Below are 27,884 nucleotides of genomic sequence, written 5' to 3' on the forward strand. Positions count from 1 at the left end.
TACAAATTTTATTTCAATTTCTATTATTCACACAAATCGACAAAACACATAAAGAAAAATCAGAAAGCTTCGATGAGCTTTTACCAAGAAACCAAAGAACTGCAAAACTGGTTCGATTATTTGTTGCTTTCAACGTTAAGTGTGTTGCTGCATTAAAAGAGAAATCTGAATAGCTTCGTTCACACATTGGAGAGAAGCAGGCAAGACAATTTTTTAGCGTCATATTACATTAAAAGCACACACAGCTACCCAGACAGCAACATCCGTCATTTTTACATTGATTCAACGTCTGCAGACATTGAATCAACGTAAAATTGACGGATGTTGCTGTCTGTTTAGTTACTAAGAGAGATTCAGGTTGTTCAATATTAAAATTATTTCATTTCGACGCAAAATTTCTTGTCGTGGTTTCTTCGTCTTGATTTTACTTCGCTTCACAAAAGCTTTTTTTTGAGCAAAATGCCATTTCATTTCGACTTTCTTTTCCGGGGTAAAGTTTCGCTTCGAGCACCACTAACGCTAATTTACACGTGAAAAATACTAATTCTAAGAAAACTCGTGCTTTTTCCAATGTGAATACAAAAGAAAACGACTCAAGGAATGAAAGAAAATATTCTGGTTGTGAATCATTACAAAGTCATTGTTATTACGCACATTGCAATAACCACTAAGTTGAACACATTAAGCAACAAACATTCAACAAATTCAAAAACAAAGATCCCAGCATTCAAGATCAGCTAGTAAAAGTGGATTGTTTTACCTCGTTTCAATGTGTAGCGACTTTGAAACGAGGCAAAAAACGAATTTTACTGGCTGGAAAGTTTGCAGAATTTAAAAGCGGACACCAAGATCAAAACAATCGCACAAGTTCAGTTACATTGATTAGACGTTCTCACAACGCACAATCAACATAAATTAGTGGTTTGCCGTATGGAATTATCAACTTGCAAAAACGTTGGGCAATGTTAAAATGTCTTCCAATAGTCAGCACTAAAACGTGCTTGTGAACGGCACATTCATTCTGGCGAAAAAATCAGACCTTATTGCATTGTTTTAAAGTCTGTAGACGATGAAAAAAAAAATGTAAGAACTAGTTTGCTGGCTGGGGTAAGGCTATGCTCTGATAACAAAGAACCCAGACGGCAAAATCCGTCAAAAAATCAACGTTTGCAGACGTTGAATCAATGTAAAAATAATGGATTTTGCTGTCTGGAAAACGGTAAAAACGGCGAAAGAATACTGCTTCAAATCAAAAAGAGAAGCGAGTCAGCGAGGCTGTGCAATTTGCAACTTCGAGGGAGCTACAAGTTAATAAATACTTCAGAGTTCATGATAGCAAAAGTAAATGCTGCTATAGGACGAGAAAAAACTGAAAAAGCTACGTCAGTTGCTGCAACAATTCAAAGTTCAGTGACGTAATAAATGTAACTCAGAAACGAAACAATTGTTTAGTACTGGGCAGTGCTGATTCTGCAGTGGTCGTGACAAGTAAAAAGCAATTATTGAAAAAAAGGGATTTTTGGCACCTGGCAACGCCAAAAAAAGTAGGGAATACGGCACTGCTGATATGGAGTAAGACTGGGAAAAGGTTTTCACTTTTATGCTGTTCCAACGGCGAATCAGCGAAAGACGACGTTGGATCAACGAACAACAGCAAACGAGTGCTGCGAAAGCTTATAATAGAAAATTGTTAGTCTCGTTAAAAACCTTAACAATAATAAGGCAATGCAGCTAGAAGACTAACGATAGAAAAAACTAAAAAATGCAAATCATTATCAAAGTACAAAATTATGATAGATTATATTCAAGAAAGCCTTTCATTCCAAATACAAGCACATCTTTCAAAATTATAGATAGTTTATATGATCAGTTAGCTACTTGTAGTGGATAACATTCTGTTTTCTTGTCTACAAATTATAAGATGTCCACCAAAGCTCTGAATAATGCATGATTTTTTTGAAAGCTGTATATGTTGAATGATTTTCAGCGTCAGGTTTGGATAAATCAGTGGTCATGTTCTAAAATTGAAACTTAAAGTTTTGAAAGCTTTCTTGTCATAGGCAAAGCTCACCCTGCAATACAAAATATTAGAAAAATTCATGTCGACACGATTCCAGAAAACGTAATAGTCTTTGCACCATTGCCGCGAATTGATTAACAATACCGAAAAACTAAACGAATAAAAAATATAGAGCAAAATTTTGGCTAAAACGAATCAACTGCTAGACTTCGTACCAAGGACGTTCTATAGAAGCAACCTAGGAAATGTGAAATTACAAAATAAGAAATGTGGCATTTCGCAGGACTTGTACACGCAGGAAGCCAGAGTTGTGAAGCCATCTTCAAAATCAAAGGTCGAATCAACCTACATGATCTCAGAATGGAAAGTTGTACAAGTTTCTTGTTATTTAAGCGATGCTGACAATTTTCTTCTCTTCTTCTGACCTCTTGTAGGGAAAGGCGATTCGACGACAAAGACAACCCAATCAGTAAAAGTTGCCGTTTTTATGTCGTTTCGATGTTGATAGACGTTAAAACGATGCAAAAACGGCAAATTTGCTGGCTGGGATGGTCTGTTTGAAGTTAGGGGTGCATGTTTCCTCCCATCGCCCCGTTTGAGGGGAACGAGGGATCGATCTGAGGCAACTGCTGCATGGACAACAACTCTTGGTTGATATATGACGAATGTTGATCAGAGTACATCATCGCGCCGTCCGACGTCATCATGTTGTCTGTGACGTAGGAAATAGAAGTTTAACATTGTTATCGCACTCAGATATTATTTGAAGAATTGATTGGTGGTACAGAACTTCTACTCGCTTTTTTCAGTTGTTATTGTTTTCTGATCGCCCAGTAGCTTATAACAGAATACAATTGAGTTACCTGCATGGCTAGGATATGGTTTTATAGATTGTTGGTAAGGGAGTTGTGATCCAGACACTGATGCCGGATCCACCGAATGCAGCGGGGGCTGGTGATGGTGGTGCATTCCGTGAGGAGAAGAATACACAGAACTAGCTCCAGGCACGTTGCTTCCACTGTGGGGCCTTCTGTTACCCTAAAAAGATCATTTTAACTCGATACGTTATGTGGATAACAGGTTAAAGTCTCACTGCCTGAGATACGGTACACCACAACCTCTACTTTTACCTTTATTTCAGTATTTCTTTACAATAACGAGATACACAGAGAGAATGTGAATTAGTAACCACATTACCATGGGAGGCCTTCCACCACCATCAGATACCGGGGATGGCTGCATGGTAGAGCTGCTTGCTTTATCCTCTTCGCGCTTCTTGATGCAGGCTGCTTTTGGATTTAAGTTTCTCTCTGAACAACAACAACCACGTTATTTGAATTATGACTACGTGGACAAGTGATTGAAGTCGGCAACGTTGTCAGGTGGTTCGAGCGTCTGACTGACGCTCCAAAGGTTGTCGGTTTGATACCCTTTGTGAGCACATGGTTGTGCATTGGCAGTTCACCTACCTTTGATCTAAATCAAGTTTAAACCAAAGACGAAAGTTTCAGAAGCTTCAAGAATGAAAGTTCAAAATCATTTTAAGTCGGTTGAATAGGTCTTATATTTAATGCAGATCAAATTATCTTACAATTATTCATCACTTCATTTTCTTTAAGGTCAAAACAAATTTATTGAGATTATATTGAAGCTGATCAGCTAACACAGTCTGTCGGTCAGCAATTTTGCAGCAATGTCAGTAGATGATTCACAGCAGCACTGCACATGAATATGCGATCTTACTTACCTTTGTTTTTATTTGTTTATACTATGTCGTTTTCAACAGAGTTTTGAAAACCAGATAGTTTCAATGCAACCGAGCACATAGTCACAAAATACGTTCTTTTAAGAAGATTGGGAAGTGCTGAGCAGAAAGGAATTCTTCACTTCATGAGATCTTATAACCTTGGTATGAATTGCTGGGGTAACAAACCCACGTCTTTCGACTCAGATGTGGGCACCCCCCCAGGCGGGTGAGCCAATAAAAACCGAAAATCTCCGACAAACTATAAGAATATACACAATACACATTCAAGTATGATCTCAACCCAGCAATAACCGTGTAGGGTCACAAAATAACAACGCTTTACGTGTGGCAAAAGTGTGCTTGTACTACCTCTGACTTCGTGTTCAAGTGTCAGTATCACTTGCACTGCGTGGTGAAGGATGGTCAGCTTGGTCTGCGGCTTTTCTTGATTCATATGGATTTGGACCATATGGCCCAGTTCCTTGAATGCCTCGTTGATGTCCCGGACGCGTAGCCTCTCTCGCGCGTTGTTGGCCATCCTCCTCTCTTTTTCTCTCTTCTCTCGTTCTTCCGCTGTGAGATCTTCATCGTCTTCATCTTTGGCACCGAGACTAGAAAAGCTGAAAACAAAAGAATTGTTAGTTTTCATGGCGTTCTTGACTGAGTCAACGTTCATTCAGAAGAAAAAAAATTGAACTAAAACTATGTCAAGTAATGCAAACGCATCATCGTCATCACTGTCGGCAAAAATGTCAATCGATTGTATCGCCCATGGATACGAAAACCTGTTTAATGCACTCACACTTCGTCTGCGGTAACCGCATAAAATAGCATTTACTGCCAGCGCAAGTTACTTAAACAAGAATCGCAAATGAACCTTCGCTTTCTTGAACCGGCGGCATCTTTGTCGTCGGGTTTGCTTTCTGTCGGTTTGGTGGCTGCTTTTCGACTCTGCGAGGAAATTTAAAAGTGACTGTGATAAACGTCAGACAACATAGACAGAAACTAAATCAATGCAAATTATACTCTTAAGTTTATTTAACTTAATGACACACACAACTCGACTTGAACCGCTGCTTGATCAAAGTCATGGACAATATGAATGGTTGAAAGTTGGGTGGTTGAAATGTACAAATTCGACTACCGTTGGTTTTGCTTTGGTCAGTTTCGTTGCTTTCGGCTTTACATCGACGTCTTTCTCTTTCTTGATGCTGCCGAGGCTTGACTCACTTCCCGAGTCGTTGCTTTTATCTGGGGCACCTCCGGGAAGGGCGGCACTGTTTTCTAAAAAGTAAAGATTTTCGGTTCGAGTAAGCCGAAAAATGTTGATGGTTTATTGTAGTATTGAATTATTGGAAGCTATTCAATCATTGAAATATATGAACCGGCAGTTGAAATATTCAAACAGCCTGTGAACATCTCGCCACCAAGGTTGACCGTATGAAAAAATGTTGCCAATAAATCGTCCATCTATTAGTTTTGGCTTCCTGGAAATCTGATCTTGTAAATCGCTGGTCAGTCACACACCGCCGTCGCTTGACCTTGTTGCTTTCTGCTGGCAAAACTCGGTGTAAACAGTATGAGCAAGTTGAGCGGGGAAGGGATATCTAAAGAAGGGGATACGAAGGCTCGCAACGATTATACCTTACTCTCACGACACTACCAGGGCGGTAGTTTGTAGCGCGTTAAACATGCAGTTCTTTTTTAAATTGCAGTAAGTTTGTTTGGTAGTACAGTCAGCTACGCAAGCCAGCAACTGTTATGCAGAGTATACCGTATATAAAGAATACGTGTTTGGAAAGACAGTTAAAAAGTTACCAGTAAACTGTTTTTCTTTACAAAACCTTTGCAGTAGGCTAGAATCTAGATGTAAAGCAAGTATACGGGTAGTTGAATTAACAAGTTACCATGGGCATGCAGTGAACATCCAGGCCTGATACTAATAGCGCATTGCAAGTTATCATAACAAGATTTATTAAACCACTATCGGTGCCATTTGTCATTTTACAATAAACAGAGATTATTTACGATAAACAGAAGTCCTTCTATTGTCGGACGTAATAAAAGCCTTCGTACCCCCTTCTTTAGATATCCCTAGAGCGGGAGTATATAAACGGTAAACTTACTTTGTGAATACAAATTTAGGGATGTGGGAACGAGAGTGCCAGTGGTGGGCGCCATGGTATTGTGGTTGAAAGGCAACTGTCCGCCATCAGGAGTGGAGATCATCGTTGAGGCGGGTAATGGAGCCTAGAAACGTGTCAGGATTAGCAGAGAAAATGAACTGCTTCGGGATACATACAATGTTTACTTCAAAATAAATACTGTGTTAAACCGTTGAAACTGAAGTGCACTTCCAACAAAAAAGGTTTCACTTTCAGCCGAAGGCAGTGGTGGTAACACACAAAGTAAGATTGCGACAATTTCTTGTCATTGTGAACTAATTTACCTCTGCCTTGCTTAAAGACAAGTGTTTAATATTTGATGAAAACAAGAAGCTTTTCAGGTCCAACTAACATTAGGAGTTGACAATAACAACAAAACCCACACAATTGATCTAGTTTATGTCAAACTACATAGCAAACATTAAAAATTAAGATCATGTTAAACGGTCGACCCTATCAGTCGGAATATTTCTCATCAAACAACAGGTATTTATTAACGTATATAAAGTAAAAAAGCGGCAATAAAGTTGACGGTTGAATGTGCACCTCCAGGCAATTTTGTCATATTTGAGTGATTTTTCTGAATTATTGATAAGGCAATAGCAAGCAGACACGCACAGGCAACAGCTCTAGATAGAATGTTCGCTTGGTGATCACTAGTAAAGCAACATGAATAATAAATGAAACTTCGCTAAGAATAGAAAAAATAATGTCAACTAATTTTAACTATCTCCAACCGTAGTAACGTAGTGGTTGGGTCCAACGACTATTCTCCAAGTTGCTAGTGGCCCACAAATTTTTTATTGTGGCTTCACGGTGGTTGTCGAACAGCAGATAACTGCCATGGCTAGTTTTGGGGAAGTTTAAATTTGCAAAAATTTGATTTGAAAACCGCTGCCTGTGGCCCTCGAGAAGCCATACAAGGATCATGTGTTGCCTTTTGTTAAAAAGATGGGAGACCTAACGACTTCGATGGTAGAAAATTAATAGAAACAACATCGACAAAGAAATCAGTAATCACAAAATACTGAAAAGGTTTTTATTTTGAAAATCTGATGCCACTTACGTTTTAGCATTTTTGAAGGGGTTTCAAGAGAGTAAATACACGTGGCACTAAGAGCACAGAAATACACATCATTTTAAATTTAGCATACAAAGTCGAGAAAATTTGTTGACTGGGCTACGTAGTACAGCTAAAATCAGCAGCTGTAACTAAAAAAAAGTTCATGGCTTCGTACTTTCGTGTTAAATTAAAGGATAAAGCATAATTAAATTTATAGAAAACTATGTGACGTGGTTTGATTCTATGTTTGTGCAGCACAAGCACTCTCTAGCAAAGCTCAATGTTTTTTTAATGTGCCAACGAAAACATTCAGTGAAGATGAACAAAAATTGCTTTCAAAATTCAATATACTATTTAACACGCGCGTTGCTGATGCAGAGACTGGTGATGGCTGAGAATGATAGAACTCTGCCTCACTAGTCCCGCAGTTGAAACAATTTGCAATTTGATACTTTAATGGCTCATGCCATTTCAGTTCAATCTGTCTCAACGCTTGCACTTTTCTCCTTTTAATTACAGATATAAATCTCGGGTTTACGAAACAAACATTGCGTGTTGCTGTCATTTGTTACAAACCGAGGTCAATAAAAATTCAGCAGTGAAAGGTAATGATGACCTTCAGCGACCAGATCAGGCATCCCATAAATGTTGTAGTTTATTTTTGTCGCTATACAACAGACAAGGCCTTTAATGTCATTACTGCAACCATTTTCACGACTGCTTATTGCCCAGACTTATCTTCGGTGCACAACGCGTAAAAGATGGCACACCTTGACTAGGAGGCCGCTGCTGTGCTGATAAGATCTCAAATCAACTTCAGTAATTTAACTAATCACAAGAGATAATCAATCACGCAAACGACCTACTGCTGAAAATCAAGTTGGTCATCACAGAAATTCAAATCCACTCTGCTTCGCTCACAGCTGTTGCTACCTCAAGACTATTTTAGGAATTCGACTAAAAACCGAGAAGCAAATATTATGACAAACTTGAACTCGAATTTGTAAAAAAACTTATTTTTTAAAGCAAACTATCACATTTTGGAAACGCACAAACCCGAGTGTTCCGTTCCGTTCTGATATCTATATTCTTTTGAGAAAATGGGAATCCTGCGTTGTGAATTTCAGCAAGATGTTTCGAGATGCAGTAAATTGGATTTTTGGTCAAAAATAAAACAACAGTAACTTACAAACTCGGCTGCACGTTGTATTAATATATATGTGACCAGACGATTCATTGGATAAAAATACAATGTATATTTAATTTTAAATAATTAGTATATATTTCAATTTTATATTTAGTCTTAATTTCAATTTGTAGAACCGAAGACAATATTTCATTGAAGAGGAACCGCTCATTGCAGGAAGGTGATTATTTTCACATGGTTTTCTTAGTGGAATTTACACGAAACGTCGTTTCGATTCCAGTCGCCTTTTTTTCATCAAACCGCCGTTTATCGATAAATATCATCATCATCGGTATCATCACCACCATCGATAAATAGTATCATCAATAAATACGTTAAGTAACGTAAGATCGCGGGTTCTGGTACAATTGCAGACAATTATGATCCAAACAAAAACGTCAAAAACCGTATCCTCACAATCGATGCCGGCATTCCAATGGATTGGAAGTCCACGTTTCGACCACTTTGATTTTGCCACGACATTTGGTTGGTGGATGGGTTGCCATGGTAATTGGCGGGTTGTGGGGTTCGTACGTTGCCCATGTTCGCGTGGTCTCCAAGGACAGACGTGACGTCATCGAAGCTCTGAGCACACAACCAGATGTCATCATAAATGCGAGTGTGATCTCACTTAATGTAACGGAATATTACAAAGTCAACGAAAAATAGGCAACAGCCTTATGAAAGGTCTCAACCCAGACAGAAAAATGACGGATTTTGCAATCTAGGAAGTAATGATCAGTAAGTGAAAACAAAAAATATAAGCAAACTCCCAAGAAATTAAGATTTTCAGAACAGAATAAATAAGATCATGTAGGAATATTATAATAAGACATATGAGATTTTTAGAATCATCGGTAGGTTTGAAGAATAAGGGTTTTCAATAACACCTAATGAAACACCAACGGTATGTAAAAGCTTATTAAATACTTGCTTTGGATTAAACAATAGATTGGTTTAAAAACTATTTTTCTTTTTCTTTTAAGTTTAAAGTCTTACGCTGCCAAAAGGATCCATTTTCGTTTTTTTATAAAAACAGCTTGTGTAACAATTTAGTAACACCTTTTTTTAAAAACATTAACATCTAGTGGTGCACCAAGCCTATAAAATAAACAACTTTATTTTGTCGTTAAATGCTAAAAAAGTATGAAGACCAAGCACATACCTGTTGCATGGTGTAGGTATCTTGCTGCTGCGAAGTCGGTCGCCACTGGCTGGCACCTCCAGGTGTCACCATTGCGGATGGACTTTGTTGAAATGTTGAGCGGTTGTCAGTGTACATCTAATCAGGAAACTTCGTTGGTTCAACAGCGAAAGTGAAGTTTCCTTTGTCATTTTACAAAGCAAATTCCACAAAAACAGATTCAAGAAGAATGATATCAGAGTGGACATAAAAGCCACACAGTGCACAAGCGGTGAAATTAACTCTTAAAGCTCCATAGTCCATATGACCTTGCATGTTTGCATGAACTATATTTCCATTAAAAAAAAAATTGATGATTTTGAATGGTGGCACTACGCACTTTGGTATTAATTTAAATTCCAAAAATTTATTGCAGTTTTTATTGCTACGCTTTCTAATGGCAAAAACCAGTTTCATATGGCTTGCTAAGATATTTCCTCGCATGCATATACAGAAACTACGCAATTTATGCCAACTCCAACGTTTCCAATTCTATTGCAGAAAAGATACATTGGTAACCATTTGTTATTTTTCAAGCAACTTGTCATTCACCAACAAGCAACTCACATTTGAGTTGAATCTTTCATTGCTGTGTTTGTTGGTCTGAGATGCATCTGTCATGTCCGGCATTGTGTAGGGCGATGTTAGGTCAGGGTACGAACCCATAAAATCTCCCATCTGTGAATTGACGTGCGGGGATGCGGTGGAATGGTAAGACTGCTGGGAACAGGACGGAATGCATTTAGTCAACAATACAGCCCAGTTAAATGCGACAATGTCGACTTAAAACAAATTCCAATTCTGAGATATCTTTTTAAGCTAAAATTATATAGCAAAGCGTCAATTTTAAGAAAGCATTTTGATATTAAGCTGATCTGTACAAGCAAGGTACCATTCTATCTGTTGAATGGGTGGCTCCAAATTGTGTTGAATTCAGGCCAGATTGGAAATTCGATGACCAGTCAGAATTTCCATGCATGTCATTGGCATCTGCAAAATACACATACTCGTCAACTCATGATAGAAGAGTGTTTAACGTCGTTTGTCCGCTGCAGGTAAGAAGTCAAGAGCTGTTGAGAGCTTTCAATGCAGGGCAATTGAACAACGTGTGAAGACAAAATCCTAACCACACGATAACATATAATAACACAACGGATTGTTAATAGTTTTTACCATCATCAAGTACCCACATAACAAAATCCGTACAGACGTTGAATCAATGTAAAAATAACGAATTTTGCTGTCTGGGTATAAACTCACTCTGCTGCACTCCCGTGTAGCCAGATCCAGGAAAGAATTCTTCTGGTCTTTTTTTACCACCTGAGAACATAAACTATGAAAGAAACATATCGGACAAAATGTATCTACAAGTTTTACAAGGATTTTTAAGACACATTGTAGAGATGCAAATCTAGTCAGTTGGATCTAAATAATTCGGATTAAACAAATCATAGCCTCAGCATAAACCAAGCAAAAAAATGGTGACAAGACATACAAACAACACACAAGCACACTCGTCAGTGACAGCCAAATATTAAGCAATCTTTTACAAAACTTTTTAGAATTATTTTGACAAAGCCAAAGCAATTAAACTTCAACGTAAGCAAACAAATGAAACGGTTTCACTCATTTCACTGAACGAATGCAACAACTTCCACTTTGCACCGGTGGCTAGACCTCAAAAACGCACTTAAAACAACGTATACGACATACGCAAAAATGTTACCATGGCGCTTCATATTTGGAAAAAAAGAAAGGATGAGATGGTAATCTCGTTAACAGCCCGAGTTGCCCTGGCCATCAAATAGCCTCTTTTAACATTGATTCAATGTCTGCAGACGTTGAATAAATGTTGAAGAAGACTGATTTGCTGGACAAGACATTCCGGATGGGCAAACGCATCATCGCTAAGAGAAAAAGAAAGCAATTGGTGGTTTTTAACTAAGAGCGTCACTTCAGGACTTTAGTCAAAACGAAACAAATGAAGACGTTTACAATATGACCAATGCTGACAGCAGCAACTCCAGCCGTTTCATTGTCCATATGCATTGAATCGACTATCTAGCAAGCAATCCACCCAGCAAAAATTTGTTATTTTTACATTGATACAATGTCTGCACATCACGTTACATTTTATCAGGCTTTTCGACGTTCGTTACGCCAGACTGCTGGGTAATCGCATAGCGTCATTTTGAAAAATGCATTGATATTGAAATTCACGTATTTTCATATCAACATTTTGTTAGCAATGCAATATTTAAATAAAAAATATTTAGGTCAGATTTCGTCGATATGAAGTCTGGGACAGGAAGAAGCTTTTACAAAAAAGTGAATTTAATTGCCAATTTATATATATATATATATATTTTAAGAAAATGAGTAGAAACTTATCAAACTCTTAACTTTCCACTGGCATACTCTTAAAGTCAAGTGTATGCAGCGTTGCCATATCATCCATATTTGTAAGATTTGTCGTTGTTTAGAAGGAAAATCTCTTACAAAAAATTGTTGCCTTTATTTCTAAGAAATGTCCTTGTTTTTGACTTGAGTCCTTATTTTCAATAATTAGTGAACAAACTTAGTGAAATGACAGTTAAATCCCTGCTACACATAACTGTCGTGAGATGTACAAAGTATTTTCAACGAACAAGCAGTTGCTGAAATAGATTTTTTCTGGCAAAGACTATGGCATGCGATACGTCATGGCTCGTATTAATTGAATGCAAAGATTTATTCAAAATCGTTGGTTTCGTTTCGTATGAAAACTTAATATATCGGTTGTCCTTATTTTGGGGTCCATGTCGATGGCAACCCTGAGTATATGTGACGGTAAACTAAATTTTTGAAGCTATGTCTGTAAAAACTGACGCTCTGTGACTTTCAAAACTAAATTCTTTAATTGAAAAAGCCAGTAAGACAGAAAATTGTACTCTTGCACATTAAAACAAGATGCAGCCAAGTCCAGGCAGTTGATTGCAATTCAAGGTTAGAGCCTGAAAGGAGCCCAAATTGCTCAACAAACAAACAGCTACGCCAAAAAGTGTTATAAGGCATCTCAGTACAATTTATCACCTCATATTACAGAAGCAGAAAAATAAATGTTATGGAAGCGAAAAACTAACTGATCCGACCACTAATTTCACTGCAGTGGTTGAGAGATAGAAAAAATACTTTCAGCAGAGTGGTTCCGCTGGCCAATAAAATATACTAACTTTTCTAAGAAACAACGATGCAGAAGAACGGAGCTGCATATTGCTGAAAGTAAAGCATAATTGAAAACGTAGACATTTCTGAAAGCACAATCTTACTCGATGGCAGTTCTCCCTGGTGTCGCTTTGTAGGAAAAGGTACGTTGTTGTTATTGCTGTTGTTCGGTGAGGAGTTGCCAGGTTTGTGGACATTCAGCATCGCATTTGACTGCAAGAAATAATTTCATATTTGCATTACAAACTAATTTCTGAAAAGATTAGCAAACCTAACCAAAAACACTAGTGCTATCTTGGGTATCATTCAGCAATAGACACATGTCACATACATACCCAACGAAAAATTAGTCTTTTTTACATTGATTTAACGTTTGCAGGCTATGAACATTAATAGAACAACAAAGGTTTCAATGCGATGAAGTAAATCTGATTATGGAGAGTTTTCTTCACAAAATGCAATTCTTCATATACCTTGTCGTGTACAAACATAATCTCTTGTTCACCATAAAAGAACAATGGCAATACAACGAAAGAAAGAATACTCAGTATGGTTTTAGATCGAAAAATACACAAACACCTATTTTGAGTTTCAATGTGCATCATTTTGCATGCAAAAGGTAACAATTGCTAATAATAGGATTTTTTTTGGTAGAAAGATTTGCTTGCTTTTATTAGGTTTGACGTTTAGGTAGGCTATAGCATGAATATGCGTAATGCATTTTAAAACGCACGTTACAGCTATGTTCAGCAGGCTTACAGTAGGTTGGGCTGATGTTACTTGTCCTCGGTATCAGAAAGGATTCCATAAAAAAAATAAAAAGTATCTCGAGGTTGAGATAAAAGGATCGCGCAGTGGTCACAATATGGAAGAATTAATTTTGCCAGGGTTTGGGCAAAAATGACACTATAAAAATTCACATTTTCATATACAACTTTTAAATAGCAAAATGAAATCACTCTGTCTAAAATTGTAAAACAGGGTAGCCTATAGTAGCTATGTAACGGTTTTACTGCGTTGGTTAGATGAGGTGCTCATGAACGCTCAACGGGGTAGGAGATTTTTCACGTACCGGGTTTTTGTGACGATATCTCAAATCACCAAAAGTTGAGTGCACCAACAGTATATTTTTGAAGCTGCTGATCAAGCTAACTATCTGATTAGTTAATCGAGAATCAATTTGTCCGAAGGTCATCTGTGAACCCGTAAAGCGATATTAACCAGTTGATTACTGTTTAGGGCACAAAAAATATTAGCCCACTTATTAAGCTGTTTAATCAGTGGATAGCTAAATTCGATGGATGATGTGCTGTTGGTGAGCCAATTCCCAAAAGTCACAAGGTATATGCAGGATACTCAAATTCTGACTTCAATAAAAAACAGATGGGTGTAAGAAATCTTCATGTTCAGATACCTTGCCTTCTTTCATCAACAAACAAAACATGAGTGCTAAGAGCATCAAAGGCTATTTTGTGTCGCCAAGTGGGGCCTTTTGTGATAGGTGTCAGATTTACTAAATGTTCTAAATAGCATTGTCATTTTATTCTTCACCAACACAAAAGTATGAAACAGCACTTGCTTGCAGATTTACTAACAGAACAAAAGAGCTAAGAAACCACATTGATCGAATTGTAAAGAAAGCAGTGGAGAAGAGAGAGCCAAGACTGAAAAGTAAAGTGCCATGCTGTGTGAATAGCACAGCAAAACAGTAAGCAGCCACAGGTAAGCAGACACACAGTGGCATAATCAAAACTAGGTATTTTTTCATTAACTTAACGTCTGATGACAATGAACTGACGTCAAAAAGAATTCGTTTCGTTCACAATTTAAAAAACGAAACGAAGAGACTAGAATGAGAATAACATCCACGCCTCGCTGGTTTGAGCTCTTAAATGTTGAGTGAGTCACGAACGGAGAAAAAAGCTTTCGGAAAATGAGTAATACACCTAAACTCAAAGCTCTTTCATTAGGAGTAACAAAGAAACAAAAAATCCTCTTCTTTGTATCTCTTTAGTAAAATCTAACACGCCATCTGGGACCCGACATCATGGTTTAAAAAAATCAAATAAAACCGTGTCAGATGAAGGGTCGAGCTAAAACACGTCAATTATCACCAGTAGTTTTCGTCTATGTTGGATTGGTACAACGTTTGCAGACGTGAAACTCCTTTAGCCCAAGCTTTATGTCAACTTGCAACATTCCAATTCACGTCTATATGTGTTAAATATAGATGACCGGTCACAATGAAGACGATTTTGACGCAGCATTGCAAATATTGAAAGTCTTCCTAGATGGCATTTCATCATTTTATAGCTCAGTGTATCAAGGACAAGTTGGCGCGGTGCATATGTGTGGTGTGAAGGACATACTATTCATATCAAAGTTTGCATGAAACTGCAGTGAAATTCAGCAAAAACTATTGAAATACCATGGAAAGGTGTTGACAACTACTCAGAACGAGCAGCCAAACAAAAATGGAAAATATGCATCATAGTCCACAACCACCGTGCATGAGGTATTTAAAGACTCATAAAGCCTGCTTTAGAGCGGTGGAGCCGAAGTTGGAGGGGTTTTGGCGCTTCCGGGTCGGTTTCTCGCATGAAGTACTACACTGGAATGCATCGCTACTTCGCCAAAATTGTGTCATTTTCCTTGTTTGCAACAGAAAAGATGCAAACGCTTTATGTTTTCTCTTTTTCAAAATTTTAGCCTTTTAATGTCAATTTTTAAGCTACAATTATTACGCTGCTGAATTGTCTTGCATCTGCAGATTATAACTTCAAAAGAAGTTCTTATGTTAAACTGTACCGGATAAAGCCAACATGCATGTAATGCTTCTGTCATCCTAAACTTTCAGTTTTCAGGACTTCTGCAACAAACCGTTTTATTTTTCTACCAACATCCAGGAGCGAAGCTACCATTTCCTGGGTTTCTATTACCAGTCCTAATTTACGCAAAGAATAATCAAAAAGTCCAAATGGAGTAAAAAGTGTAATCAGCAGATCAAGTTGAAAATTTTGAACTCTATGCTTACCTCACTTTTAAAATTATCATCTTAAAACTTTCGTAAAAATTAAATGTATCATACATATACCGCTATAAGTATAGTCATGGTTAAAATAAAATACTCTACGACAGTTCGAATTTCATACAAAAAGCGATGGAGCAGTATAAGGCAGTACCCACAAAAATGCATAAAGTTTAGGGCGTCTATTTCCTGGCTGGTGTAGGTGAACTCATACATGTGCGCAGAGCATCGCAGACAAAGACTACCATGATTTAAACATTATGAAACGTTGAAATGAAGCACAAAATTATTTCGCTAGCGGTGAGAAGCCAGACTGACAATAGAACAAACAACAATGACTGAAGATAATCAGCAAAAGCAAACATGACCAGAAATATGGGGTAGGTTATATAGGTAGGCTTTAATTAGCAATCTTTGCTTTGAGCGATAAGAAAGCTACACTGCTTCGTTTACATGCTGCACAAGGTGAGACTTTTGTGTGGCGTTGATAACGTATCAGATCAGTGCAAGCACGTATTGCAAAATTACTGTTTATTGTTATTTGACATCGGTTGATGTTAAATAGACGCAAAAACTAACAGCATATGTTGTGTCGTTTGTATCGCCATACAGTTTGCAACGTAAAATGCGTTTGACTATTTCACAAAGTAAAACCACATGGGGCAACAATCCAGCCAGTAAGAGTCGCCGTCAGTGCCTTTAACATTCTCTGATCATTCGAGGGTCGTCTGTTCTAGCACCTAACCAAGGGACCATGGAGATCTTATTGCAAATGTTCAATACACTTCCACCAGATAAAAAAAAACTGAAGCAGCTACAACTTGTAGCACGCAAACAGAAAGTAACATGAGATATTCAAAAAAATTATATTCTTTACTTGATGTTGCAAATAACGTAAAACGATATCAAAGCAACCTTCACCAACTATGCCGCAACGTTTCCTTTTAAAAAAGTATGAGCAAGACGGAGTTTTCATTTGTGGCTTTGAAAAAAAGTTTTTGGTTTCCGTTTTTTCCAACGGAACCGATAAAAAAACTCGAAGCGCCCACAAGAATATTATCACCATTAAGCCTCATTTTAATGTTGAAAACCTTCCCGTGAACTATCGTAGATAGTCCAAATAAGAACATCTTATATACTTGCATCATACTGTAGGCAGTTTTGATCGCAGTTGTATCAGCTAAGAGTTAAACTTACACGAAGGCAAAATCATAAAACAGGCAACTTTTCCATGACGAAGACTCTTGTCTTCAAGTCTTAAACCGCCGGTGTGTAATCTCACAACATCGAAGGAACATAGAAACCAAGTGCAAAAAAGTACTAACTGCCAAAAGTCCGACGTTCTTGGAAGGGCAAGGAAGGTACTAATGAGTTTACCAGGGCGTCGAATGCCAACTTCACATTAGTTTTTATCTTATTACTTCATGTTGGTACAAACAACGTAAAATTGTGTTGGAATTTTGCAACAGTCAAAAAATGTCATGATAAATTCCAGACCAAACTCTCTTCTATGATATTTTTTAGCCTTAAAGTAATGTATTCTTACATTGCAACAGCATAATTTAGTACTGAAACTCTGAGAGAAGTCAAGTGACCTTAACATAAATGTCTAATAAAAAAATGAAAATCCGCTCACCGATAGTTCTCTTGCATAAGTGTACGGTCCGTTGCTTGCTGCTTGTGTGCCTATAAATGTAAACAAAAAACGCTTTAAGTCTGGTTACTCTTCAGTAAATTCAGTATTGTACAAGTAAGGATTTCTTAATCCTATCACCAGCTGAACCACAAACAATCTGTAGATGGCCGAAGACAACTACATCCTGGTCGTGGGGGCGACGTCTTCATCTTCCTCGTTATTACAACTAATTCGCCGCCAGAAGTGTGGTCAACGCCGGATATTGCCATCAAACAACACAAAAATGAAAGAGAATTTAGTTGAGGAAAGTTGCTTTATCGTCACATCGAATAAACGTTTAAATCAACGACTTCTATTTGCATCAAACTTGTCGTGCAGGCTCCAATTGCAAAGAAATTGGCAGACACAAAATCTTGAAACAGTGTCATGATTAGAGATGTAAATGCAAAAAAAACGAACCGTTTTTTTTAAAAAAAAAACGTGTTTTTTTTCAAAAAAAAACTTGAGCCAAAAAAAACACTCGTTTTTTGGTTTTTTTTTATATTTTTCTGAAAAAGTTGCAATTTTTTTGCAATTTACAGCTTAGTTTCATTATAGTGCTCTTGAAACACATTAAATTACTAAAAATAGTTTTATTGGTGTGCTGAAATTCCTAAGTGTTTGTGTTTGGCAGCATATGTTCTTGCATAGTCCTATGAGGACCTATGTTGTTTCGCTTTCTTCTTCATTCTCTGGCATGTTTGTGGCAGTAGACCTGACAAACATTGAATTAATGAAATTTGATACATGACATAATGTAGATGAGTTAATTTCTTTTTCCTTTTATGGAAGTTAGCCTATGATGTTAGTATACTGTGGTACTGGTTATTCTTGTACACACTCAATGGGTTGACGAAATTTTGACAAAACAAGGTGGCAGTATTCAGTACACACATTTACCTTGTTTGTGGACGTGGTAATTTACTAATGCAAGCTATTGCCAATAGCTTGTTTAAACATGTTTTGTAACTGATAGCTTGCCAACAATGTATATGCTTTATAAATGTTGAAACAGAAGTATTCTTTTCGTGTGTTGTAAGATCTTGGATTGGACACTTCGTCATTGATGCTTCTTGCAGATTATTTGGGACATATAATGCAAGAGACCTTATCACTGATATTTTTAGCTGTCAAAAGTTAGTGCATTTGTCAGAAAAGGTTTAGGTTAATGTTCCTTTCAAATGCCCACCACCCATGTTGACTACTGCTAGTAACTACCATTCTACCAACCTTGAATGAAGAAAATCTTCCTTTAAAGTGGTGTTTTTCAGCACTGCTCAGTGCTCAGTGTTCACATAGTGAATAAATGCTTTATAATGCTTTTCCTGACAAGAATAAAGTTTTACCCATATTCCCACAATGCAGGATAAAGATACAAAACAAACATCAAAGATGAAAACTTATTTTATTTGAGAACTAGGCCTACTGTTTTTTGAGATAAAAAGAAATTGACCTCTTGTCGTTACGCACCAATAAAACCATGATGCAAACTTTAATTTTTTTTATTGGGCAGAGGCAAGATTGACGAAAAGTTAGGCAAAAACAAAAAAAGTGCTAAAGTCTCAAAGTTCTGCAAACTAGTTCAAATTGGATGGATTAAGTGCAACCAATAACCATACTTCTTTTAAACATGTCTATGACAGCACAATGGTGTGATTAAGGGAAAACAAACATGACTATGACGTCACAAAGGATTATTGAATCTCTTCAGGGAAAATAAAAAAACATCAAAACGTTTCCATCTTTCACTACATTTAAATGTGATTTGGGCTAAAAGTTGGGACTTTAGCACTACACTGCTTTTGCCAAACTTGTCATCAATCTTTCTTCTACCCAATTATTTTTTTTTTAATTTACGCACCATGGTTTTATTGGTGCGTAACGACAAGAGGTTAATTTCTTTTTAGCTCAAAAAGTAGTAGCCAAAACTTGTTTTAATATTCATAAACAGATAGCCCACCCCATAAAACATGGGGGTAGAGCTAAAACTTATGTAAATATGTTGAGCGGTTCTTGAGATATGGCCGTTTTTCTATTGCTCCTTATCTATAAAGCCACTTAGTGGCTAAGGTTATTTCACTTATAACTCGAGAACCGCTTGTGTGATTTTCATCACGTTTGCACCAAATGCACATCAACTGGAACAATCTCTTGACGTTGTACTGGTAATGGTGTGGTGTGCTGGTGAAAAGTGCCTTTGTGAAGTAGAGAAACAGGACCCTGACCACCTGGTCCTAACGTAACATGCCCATTAACCAAAATCCCAGGTGGCTTCGAAACTGTACACGAGTGTGGTACTGCATTTAACAACTGGCTGAACCAAATTACAGACAATACTTGAGATGTGCCAACCATAGGACACTGTGTTACTATTTGAGACGATGAGAAACCTTTATGGCTCGTGTGTTGAGACTTGAGAGACATATTGTCTCATTTGAAAGATGTTATACGAGTTATGAGACTATTTTTTTGTTGAAAGAGACGCTATTGCAATGAGTTTACCCTAATTGCTGCATATTGTGACATTTAATAAAAAATAGGTAAAAAAAACAAAAAAAACCGTTTTTTTACATCTCTAGTCATGATGCATTTTCTCAAGCTACAGTAAGTAAGTACATAGTACAGCAATATTGCAATCCAAAACTGTCTTGCTCAAAAAGGCCTTCAGACTAGTTACACAACAAATGTCAAATACAGCATGAAACTTCGTTCTTACTCACTGGGTCATCTGCTGGTTAGAACACAACTATGGTTCATTCATGGTTTTGTTGGTCACACACTGTTTATTCTTATGTGTCAAAAAGGAGAGGTTTTTTGTTAGTGAAGTGCAAATAAGTAAACTGAGTCACAATGCTTGAGCCAATGGAAATGATCAATAGAAATAGTGAAATCTGGTGTATGAACCAGTTAACAAACATTCTTCAATAACGAGATTATGTACCAGCAACAAGTTAGCAAGAAAAAAACAACCCTCCACATTCCACAATCTCTTACGGAAACAAATCAGTTGACATCTCATGGAAAATCAGCAAAGAATTGTAAGAAGGGGTGATCACAAAAAGACCACAAGCATCATGCTACAAGGAACAAGCAATTTGAAAGATAAAGAAACACAACTCAACGTCACAAGTGGTCAAAGCTTTTCTTGATTGAGTTCAACTTCCAGGTTAAAAAATTAAACAAAAACAAATATGTTACAAGACAAAACCAACAAACAACGCAAACAGTGGCATAGAAAGGCGCGAATCAGTATGGAATATTGGAAATTACAAAGTAGGCACACTGCCTATTCCCCTCCCTCCGTCTTTTTACCCAGGCGTAACCCAGGCTTACGCCTGGTGATTGAAGATTGAGATTAAGTGGATGGGAAAAAAGGAGCCATCTTAATGTCCACCTTCAGGCATGCCATTAAGTATTTTGTCAAAAGCACAGTCGCATGCTCCTGAGTAGTGTCGAACCGACATTCCGACACCCTTTCGGGTGTTGTACCAGGACTCTCACCAACTAGCTATGCAGTCAACACTTCCCCTTTCATGGTTAGATTAAAACAAAACACAAATAAAAAACAAACGATGAGCGACTTATTAAACTAACTTTGAACGTATATTTTACGCACCATAATCATCTGCAGTTTTGCTGCTGGTAATAGCTACACAAAAACATTCCTGCAAATGTGGTAAGGTTCGAATACGAGCATGATATGGCAACACTCATAAACAGCAACACACCACTTAATTTATGAACTCTCAACGCAGCATCTTCACAGGTGTATTGTTGCTCGTTGATGACGTTGACAACAATAGATACTTTTTTCCTTTATTGATTGTACAAAATAGCAAAGAGAACTGTAGATATATTTCATGATGATTTAAGATATGTTTTTACCTCGACATGTTTTCAACATAATTCTCCGAAAGGTTTTTAGTGACTGGTTAATTGCATTTGATGTAATTTGCTCTGGTGGGCTTTTTTGCTTGGTATTTCAGAGCACTTTTTGTAGACTATTGATAGTATTCATTGTTTAATTCTCTTACCTATTTATATTTTTTGGTAAAAAAAAAATTATTCAGAAATCAATCAATCGCCAATGAAATGCTCCAGCAGCGTGTGCGATACTACAACTCAGCATCCAACAACTGCTTCAGCAACGTAGGCCTACTGGCATTTTTGTCTCAGCTGCTGGTTATTGGCAAACACGAAACAGAGTAAATAGCATGTGTGTGTGCACAGAAAATTTAAGCCTCAAATGTATCAGCTTTCAAACCTGTTTCAACAATTTGTTCTATTTTTTTGCTTCATTTAAGTCAATAAAAGTTATTGTTTTAAAATGAAAAAGCCACTATTCACGTTTACTATAAAATCACTAGTAGTTTATGTTGCTCCCAATTAGCATTTTCAAAACACTAAAGTTACCGGTACAAAGTGCAAATGAGGGCAAATAGTCCTTCTGTTAAACGGACCATCGACTGATACTCTCGTTGCATTAACTATGCACTCACACAGCAAACGGCACTTAAAAGTAACCAGATGACGAAAAGGCAAAGTAACAGAATTCCTTCAGCCTTCCATACTGGACAGTGCGACACAGCGAAATTGGTCACTCTAATGTCGATTGAACGTCGGCAGACGGGAAAAGAGTGGGGTTTGCCTTTCGTTGTAACAACAAACACATTTTCGAAGCATGCCTGCATGCATGCCAAACACATAAGCTTAGTGTGTTATCAAAATCGCTACATGAAAACGTGTCCACTTTCCATCGGTTTTATGTCAAAAATGATTATTACACATAAGCGATAGTACAGTTGAACTTGGATATGCCACAAATAACACGTTAATGTTCGGGTCTCATCTGCCACCCAGATAGCAAATCAGTCGTTTTTTTATATTAAACGACTGATTTGCTGGCTGTGATGCGGAGAAAGGCAGTTACAAATCATGCCGATTCAACACTAGTAAAAAACAGCCTCACAGCAAAAAAAGATGATTGAATGAATCTTTATCCTCGGACTGGGAAAGCTTCTTTGATAGCTTAATCCTGGCAGTTTCGCATACATGTAGTTAGAGGCTTTGAACCACTGACGCAGGCCCGGTCACCGAGTTTGAAAGAGTGAAGTTTCCGATTGTTGAAGTACTGTTGCCGGGGAATTATTCCATCCATTAGATGCCGCTGAATGGAGAGCAGTCCTCAACGTGCGTTGTTCAAGCGCACACCCCGACCCAGAGAGTCGATCCAGCGCCGCTTGATCCAAAATGCAACATCGACCAAAAATTTTAACTCTTCTTGCGCCGCAGCGATGTGCCTATTCGCGGCCAATCGTGCACCAGAGGAACAGCTTTCATGTATGAGTTAGTTTTACTTCACAAGAAAATGTCTGGTGTTAAAATCCATACCACGAACTACTTCATCAATTGAATGGTATAATCGAGCCAAACAGCGCCATGCACATTTAAAGGATAAAAGACACAACGTAATCAACAGCAAGCCGTTTGATAATAAAATGTAACGCGCATTGCTATCTATCAACTGTTAATAGAAAGAAAATTGATCTACTTTCGCGATAATTCAATTTGAAGGTGCGGAAACCAACATCAAACAAACATAATAACCGATCGGCAATTGGAAAAGCTTTGAACAAGTATAGCAAAAACATGTCTAACTTCATATCAGGGCAAATAATACTTCAAGAAACCGGACAAATTTCCAACCAAGTGTAAGATAAAGTTTAAACGACAATGGAGTAGCGGCAGACTTAGCTGTACAATTTAACAATACTAAAAAAAAATGATAGTACTGAATGGCCATCCCAAAATAATAACTCGTTAATTCCACATTTTGATACAATAACAATGAAAACGAAAGCTCTATAAGTCTATAGTAATCAGTTGCCAGTAAAAATTCCAGACAAAGCGAAACACATAGTTTACACACTAATGTATAATATGCAGTAAAGCCAATACATTCATGAACAGTCAACCGTGACGGCAAAGGCATTCGAGATGAGTTAGACAGCAAAAAGTAATCGAGAGGTTAAACACAAATTACAGACCGTCGTTTCTCGTCACACCTGTCGACTGTTACGGAGTTACCAGTGACAGCTTTTTGTGATCTTCTGAACACGCTTATTAACTCGTAGTAACGTTTACCACCAACCCACGATTTTTTGTTTACAAGAGATGGCAGCTGGGTTTAGAAATGTCTCGACACATAAGTGAAGTAAAAAAATATCAAACACAATTGGTGAAAATTACTCGCAAATGGAAATCAAAACGTCAATACGATTTCACCTTGGCATCAATTTAACTTTTAGGATATATAATTCACAGCAAGAAAACCTGCCATTATTACTTTGATTCAACGTTTGTAGACGTTGTATCAGTGAAAAGGACGATTTTTTCGCTTTTCAGGTTGAGACGATATTGGGATAACACCTGAATTGCAACATTTATTTACTATGACTAACTTTTTAATGTCAGGTCATTTCGAAGTGAAAAGGTTTAACTCGATGTCTTGCTGTTGCTTTGGAACAACTTTCCTGCGATTGCGATCAAACTTTATAAAATCTCATCAACCAACAGTTCTCTCTGGACATCAAAGACCACCTTAGTTATGTCCACTATGTCCCTGACTGGATAACGGATTCACGTTAAGACGAAAGAATTTGTTCATGTATCTACGGAGTAGTCCATAATACTTTGCTAATGTCAAACAATAGTGAACCAGGCAAGTATAAACAATATAAAACATTACAATACAAATTGTCAACACTAACCAGTGTCTGGTCAAGTTTTTGACAAGGTAGACATTTTTCTCTATGAATCTTTGCTGAGCTCGCTGCAACCAACCTTGCCGTAAACTCATCCGTGAAGCTTTAACCATTAAGAAGAGTGTCTGAGTGACAAACTACTCAGGAAGACGAAATTCAACAACAGCCGAAAAATAAACTACTGATACAATCTCAAGGTTTTCCACCACATGTCTGACACGTCCCAACATTTTCTATGCTGCTGAAATGGATTTGAAGCATCTTCAAACTGGCCGCATGGGAATAGGTCCATAAATATCACCGGCATTAGAAAAAAGAACTTATAAAACGACCAACTAACAGTTTGCCAATTACTACCGATCGGTTACACATCAAAGATGTGCATTAACTCGTCTGCATTCCACTGCTTACGCACTGCTGCGAAGGCCGTGGTTAATGGTTACTTACGTAGAAATATAAAACATGCGTCTGATGGCACGTTGGGCTGGAGCCAAGCCATGGCTGGAGCCATTTACTGCAATAAGTCCGAAAATATCACTGAACAAATGTCACAGTCATTGTAAAATTAAAACTAACCTTAAAACAATTTGCCAAGTATCTAAATGGCTGTTAAACAACATGATATCGAACAGCAATGAGTCGATAACTCTTATTGAAACGAACAATAAAGCGTTTGCACTACAGTTAATGTTCTCATAATTAGGTTTTAGCTGTGGGTTCCCTACAGCAGTATTCCGGTGCCCAAAGCGGCAGGGAGTCATAAGGCTGTAGCAAAATGCCATGAAGCTATGACGTTACAATAATTTATTAGAACATTTTCCGCAGACATACAGTTCGGCCATTCGCAGTACACTGGTTACGAATAACTGAATGACGCGCACACAGAGTCTCAAACGAGTTTGAAGCTAATTTTGATCGGAAATAGTGGCCACAGCAAAATCCGTCATTTGTAAGTGCCTTAAAAAAAGTTGCTTTTCTTAAAATCATCACTCACCACTGGGCCCGCCTGGTTGGCCTACTACAACGTTGGGGTTTCGCACAACGTGATTGTTACTTGTGTGGTTTGGAAAACTCTAGAAAAACATGAAATATGATGAACATGAGCTTACGAATGTAATAAGATGCATGTTCCATTATTGCAAGCTTTAAAAAGACGACAGTGTGATAGAAAACTTTTTTTCACTTTTTATATTGTTTTACAAGTTCCGTCAAATCATAGTGAAAAGAACGAGTTTTGGTGGTTAGGGTATAGTAATGGTAAAAACAAAACAGAAAACAACCTTCGGCTCGCATCAACTACGATATGAGAATCGTTATTCAACAGCTTTTGTTCTTCATGATTTCTTTCCCTTACAACGAGCAAAACTGACAAAACATGACACGGACAAAACAAAACTTTAAAAAATTAGCCACAAAATTATGGACAGTTAATTTTTTTAGCATCAGCTTTCCAACTTTGTGTACAAACCAACGTTTGTCTACAAAGATGAATAAGTATTAATGTATAATAGCAAATTCTATCTGCATGTAACAATCAATGTAAAGAGATATATGATGGTCGTGCAAACATCGATGTTTAGAAGTAAACGGATGGAAGCAAATTAGCAGTACGAACTACCATGGAATGAAAACCATCGTAAAACTCATCCACTTACATAGGAGAGTTGATTGTGATTGCTGTCTGACGGTTCTCCCTGACTATGCCAAGCTGAAATAAACATTAAAAAATATAAACCTGCCCTTCCTTATCCGTCCTGCAACTGATGAGAACCACCACACTGTACAATGATGGCTTATTCTTAAAGAAGATTTAATTAGATGAGAAAGTGGCATAATAATGAACTGAAACTTAAATACTTTAGTACGGTATGTAAAGGTCTTGTTAAAACGAATACTGTTGTGAAGAAAGTGATTGCTTTGATGTAAACTTGTTTTTTGTCTCATTTGTGACTAGATTTGCTCACTTCAATGAAAAGTCAAGTCATGTGATCAGTTTTAAAAGGGACAAGACTGCTATCTTCCAGCAAGGCAACACAGTCAAATAGGTCAACCATGCTGGAGTAAAAATTCCGTTTACACAGCTGTCTACCAAATTATGACCTTTTGTTGACAGAATAAATCTCCTTCAACTAAGAGGTTTTTCTCTGTTGTACAAGAAATAGTGATGGCGGCAAGCCAATACAATGTTGATACTTTTGCATACTGCTTAACAATTCTAGCTTGTAAAGTTTAATGTACTTCAAAATAGGTAGCATATTTTATCGGTTTCTGCTGCTTTTTGGAACTGTAGAAGTTGTTTTTCAAATTAATAAATCAAGTTGTAGTTAATCTGTTGATTCACAAAAAATTGGTTAGAGAAGTAGTTGACATTACTTGATACCGAGGTCCAAGTGAAAATTGAACACTAATTACCTGATGAGCCGTTGTCTATGCTGGAAACACTACTTTTAGAAGAAAACATCTGAAATAAAAAGAAACATTTAAAATCCAAAATAATCAATAGCCTATGAGTGATTATTTGCACCATGCTCTGTTAAGGTGCTACTCAGACAGCAATACCCATCATTTTTACATTCATTCAACGTCTGAAAATAAAATTAATACATGTTGCTGTCAGGGTAGTACAAGCCTAGGTAGCTAACTACATGGTTAGTAGAAGTCTTTCCAACAAGGCACTTCAAGTTTACAGCTTGTGTTCACAAACTGTATTCATAATGAACGTTTTCAAGGTTGCCAACCAGGCTTCAAGTGTGTGTGACATATATACTGGCATTTAATCAAAGCTCAGAGAAAGTATGCTTTGGAAAAACTAAAATTATGTAGGACAAAAGAACAGGCACTACAATGAAAATTGAAAGGCAATGGATCAGTGTGTCAAGTATTTTCAGTCGCTTTTACATGGTTCTACAAAAATGCATTGACCTTGTAAATACTTTATTATAAGACGGTCTGCAGGCAATAACTAACTCCACTTCCTCAATTGGTTGAAGCAGGAAACACTTGCAGGTCTACGCTTCCAATTTTGACATTTAGAATCACTAATGAATAATGCCAACCAAAAAACACATGACCCATTGCAGTTATTAACAATTAAACATTGCAAGCAAAGGTTGCCTCTGTATTGCTTTGTGAACTTTAATACCATTACCAACTTAAAGAAGCCTTTCCAGAAAGATCACAAAAATAAAAACTCCTTAAACTAAATAAAACAATGGAATTCAAGTTCACTCATTTAGTAGTTATAAAAAAAAGTAACAAGGCTGATTCTGACAACATGCGGTAAACACAAAAATGAAGTTGATACTGAACTGAAAGTTAAAGTTGTAAATGAAGGCCTTATATTTAAAAGTCAACACAGGCCAACCTTATATTTTAATAAAGACTTATATACAATTTAAAAGTGACAAACTCGTTACAGTTGTGCATACATTTCTCATAATGCAGTAAAAATTGTACGGCTTATGTCTGATAGTACAATGAAAAATGTGCACAATTTTTGTGACAGGCCTCACGAGGCTAAAAACAGTGGATGTGCTGGAAAGTGCTAAAATAATAGAATTTTCAACAAAGTTTCTTTCTATCAAACCAAATATATTTTTCAAAATATAGCAATGTGCTAACCGTATAAATAAGAAAACTTCTTAACTGCTCAGCTTGGCAACGTCAGGTCAATGGAATCTCATCGAATGAACTAATCAAATTAAACCTTACAAAAAGTGTACCTAAATAATATGTAAGATTTTATTATGAAAAAATCCTTGTCTTTCTTTTTCACATACCATGTGTTATTTTTGTGAAACTTTGTTATTTATATTTGTTTAAACTTAAAAAGTATTAGGTTCTATCTGG

General features: G+C 37.2%; 1 protein-coding gene across 1 annotated transcript; it reads right to left on the reverse strand.

Annotated features, from left to right (window-relative positions):
- Positions 1–27,759, reverse strand: LOC145775986 (uncharacterized). The gene is made up of 18 exons (XM_082587397.1): positions 27,657–27,759; positions 26,448–26,496; positions 25,691–25,743; positions 25,030–25,108; positions 17,233–17,282; positions 12,673–12,781; positions 10,625–10,684; positions 10,257–10,354; positions 9,932–10,084; positions 9,347–9,463; positions 8,599–8,766; positions 5,894–6,017; positions 4,912–5,051; positions 4,645–4,718; positions 4,137–4,387; positions 3,218–3,330; positions 2,884–3,058; positions 1–2,732 (listed from the first exon to the last, which is right to left on the reverse strand). Exons 2-18 carry the CDS (start codon positions 26,494–26,496, stop codon positions 2,584–2,586), a joined length of 1,962 nt encoding a protein of 653 aa, XP_082443523.1. The 5' UTR covers positions 27,657–27,759; the 3' UTR covers positions 1–2,583.
- Positions 27,760–27,884: the final 125 nt, after the last annotated feature.

This window comes from Aplidium turbinatum, chromosome 8, assembly GCF_918807975.1.
Source record: "Aplidium turbinatum chromosome 8, kaAplTurb1.1, whole genome shotgun sequence".
NCBI classification, from domain to species: Eukaryota; Metazoa; Chordata; class Ascidiacea; order Aplousobranchia; family Polyclinidae; genus Aplidium; species Aplidium turbinatum.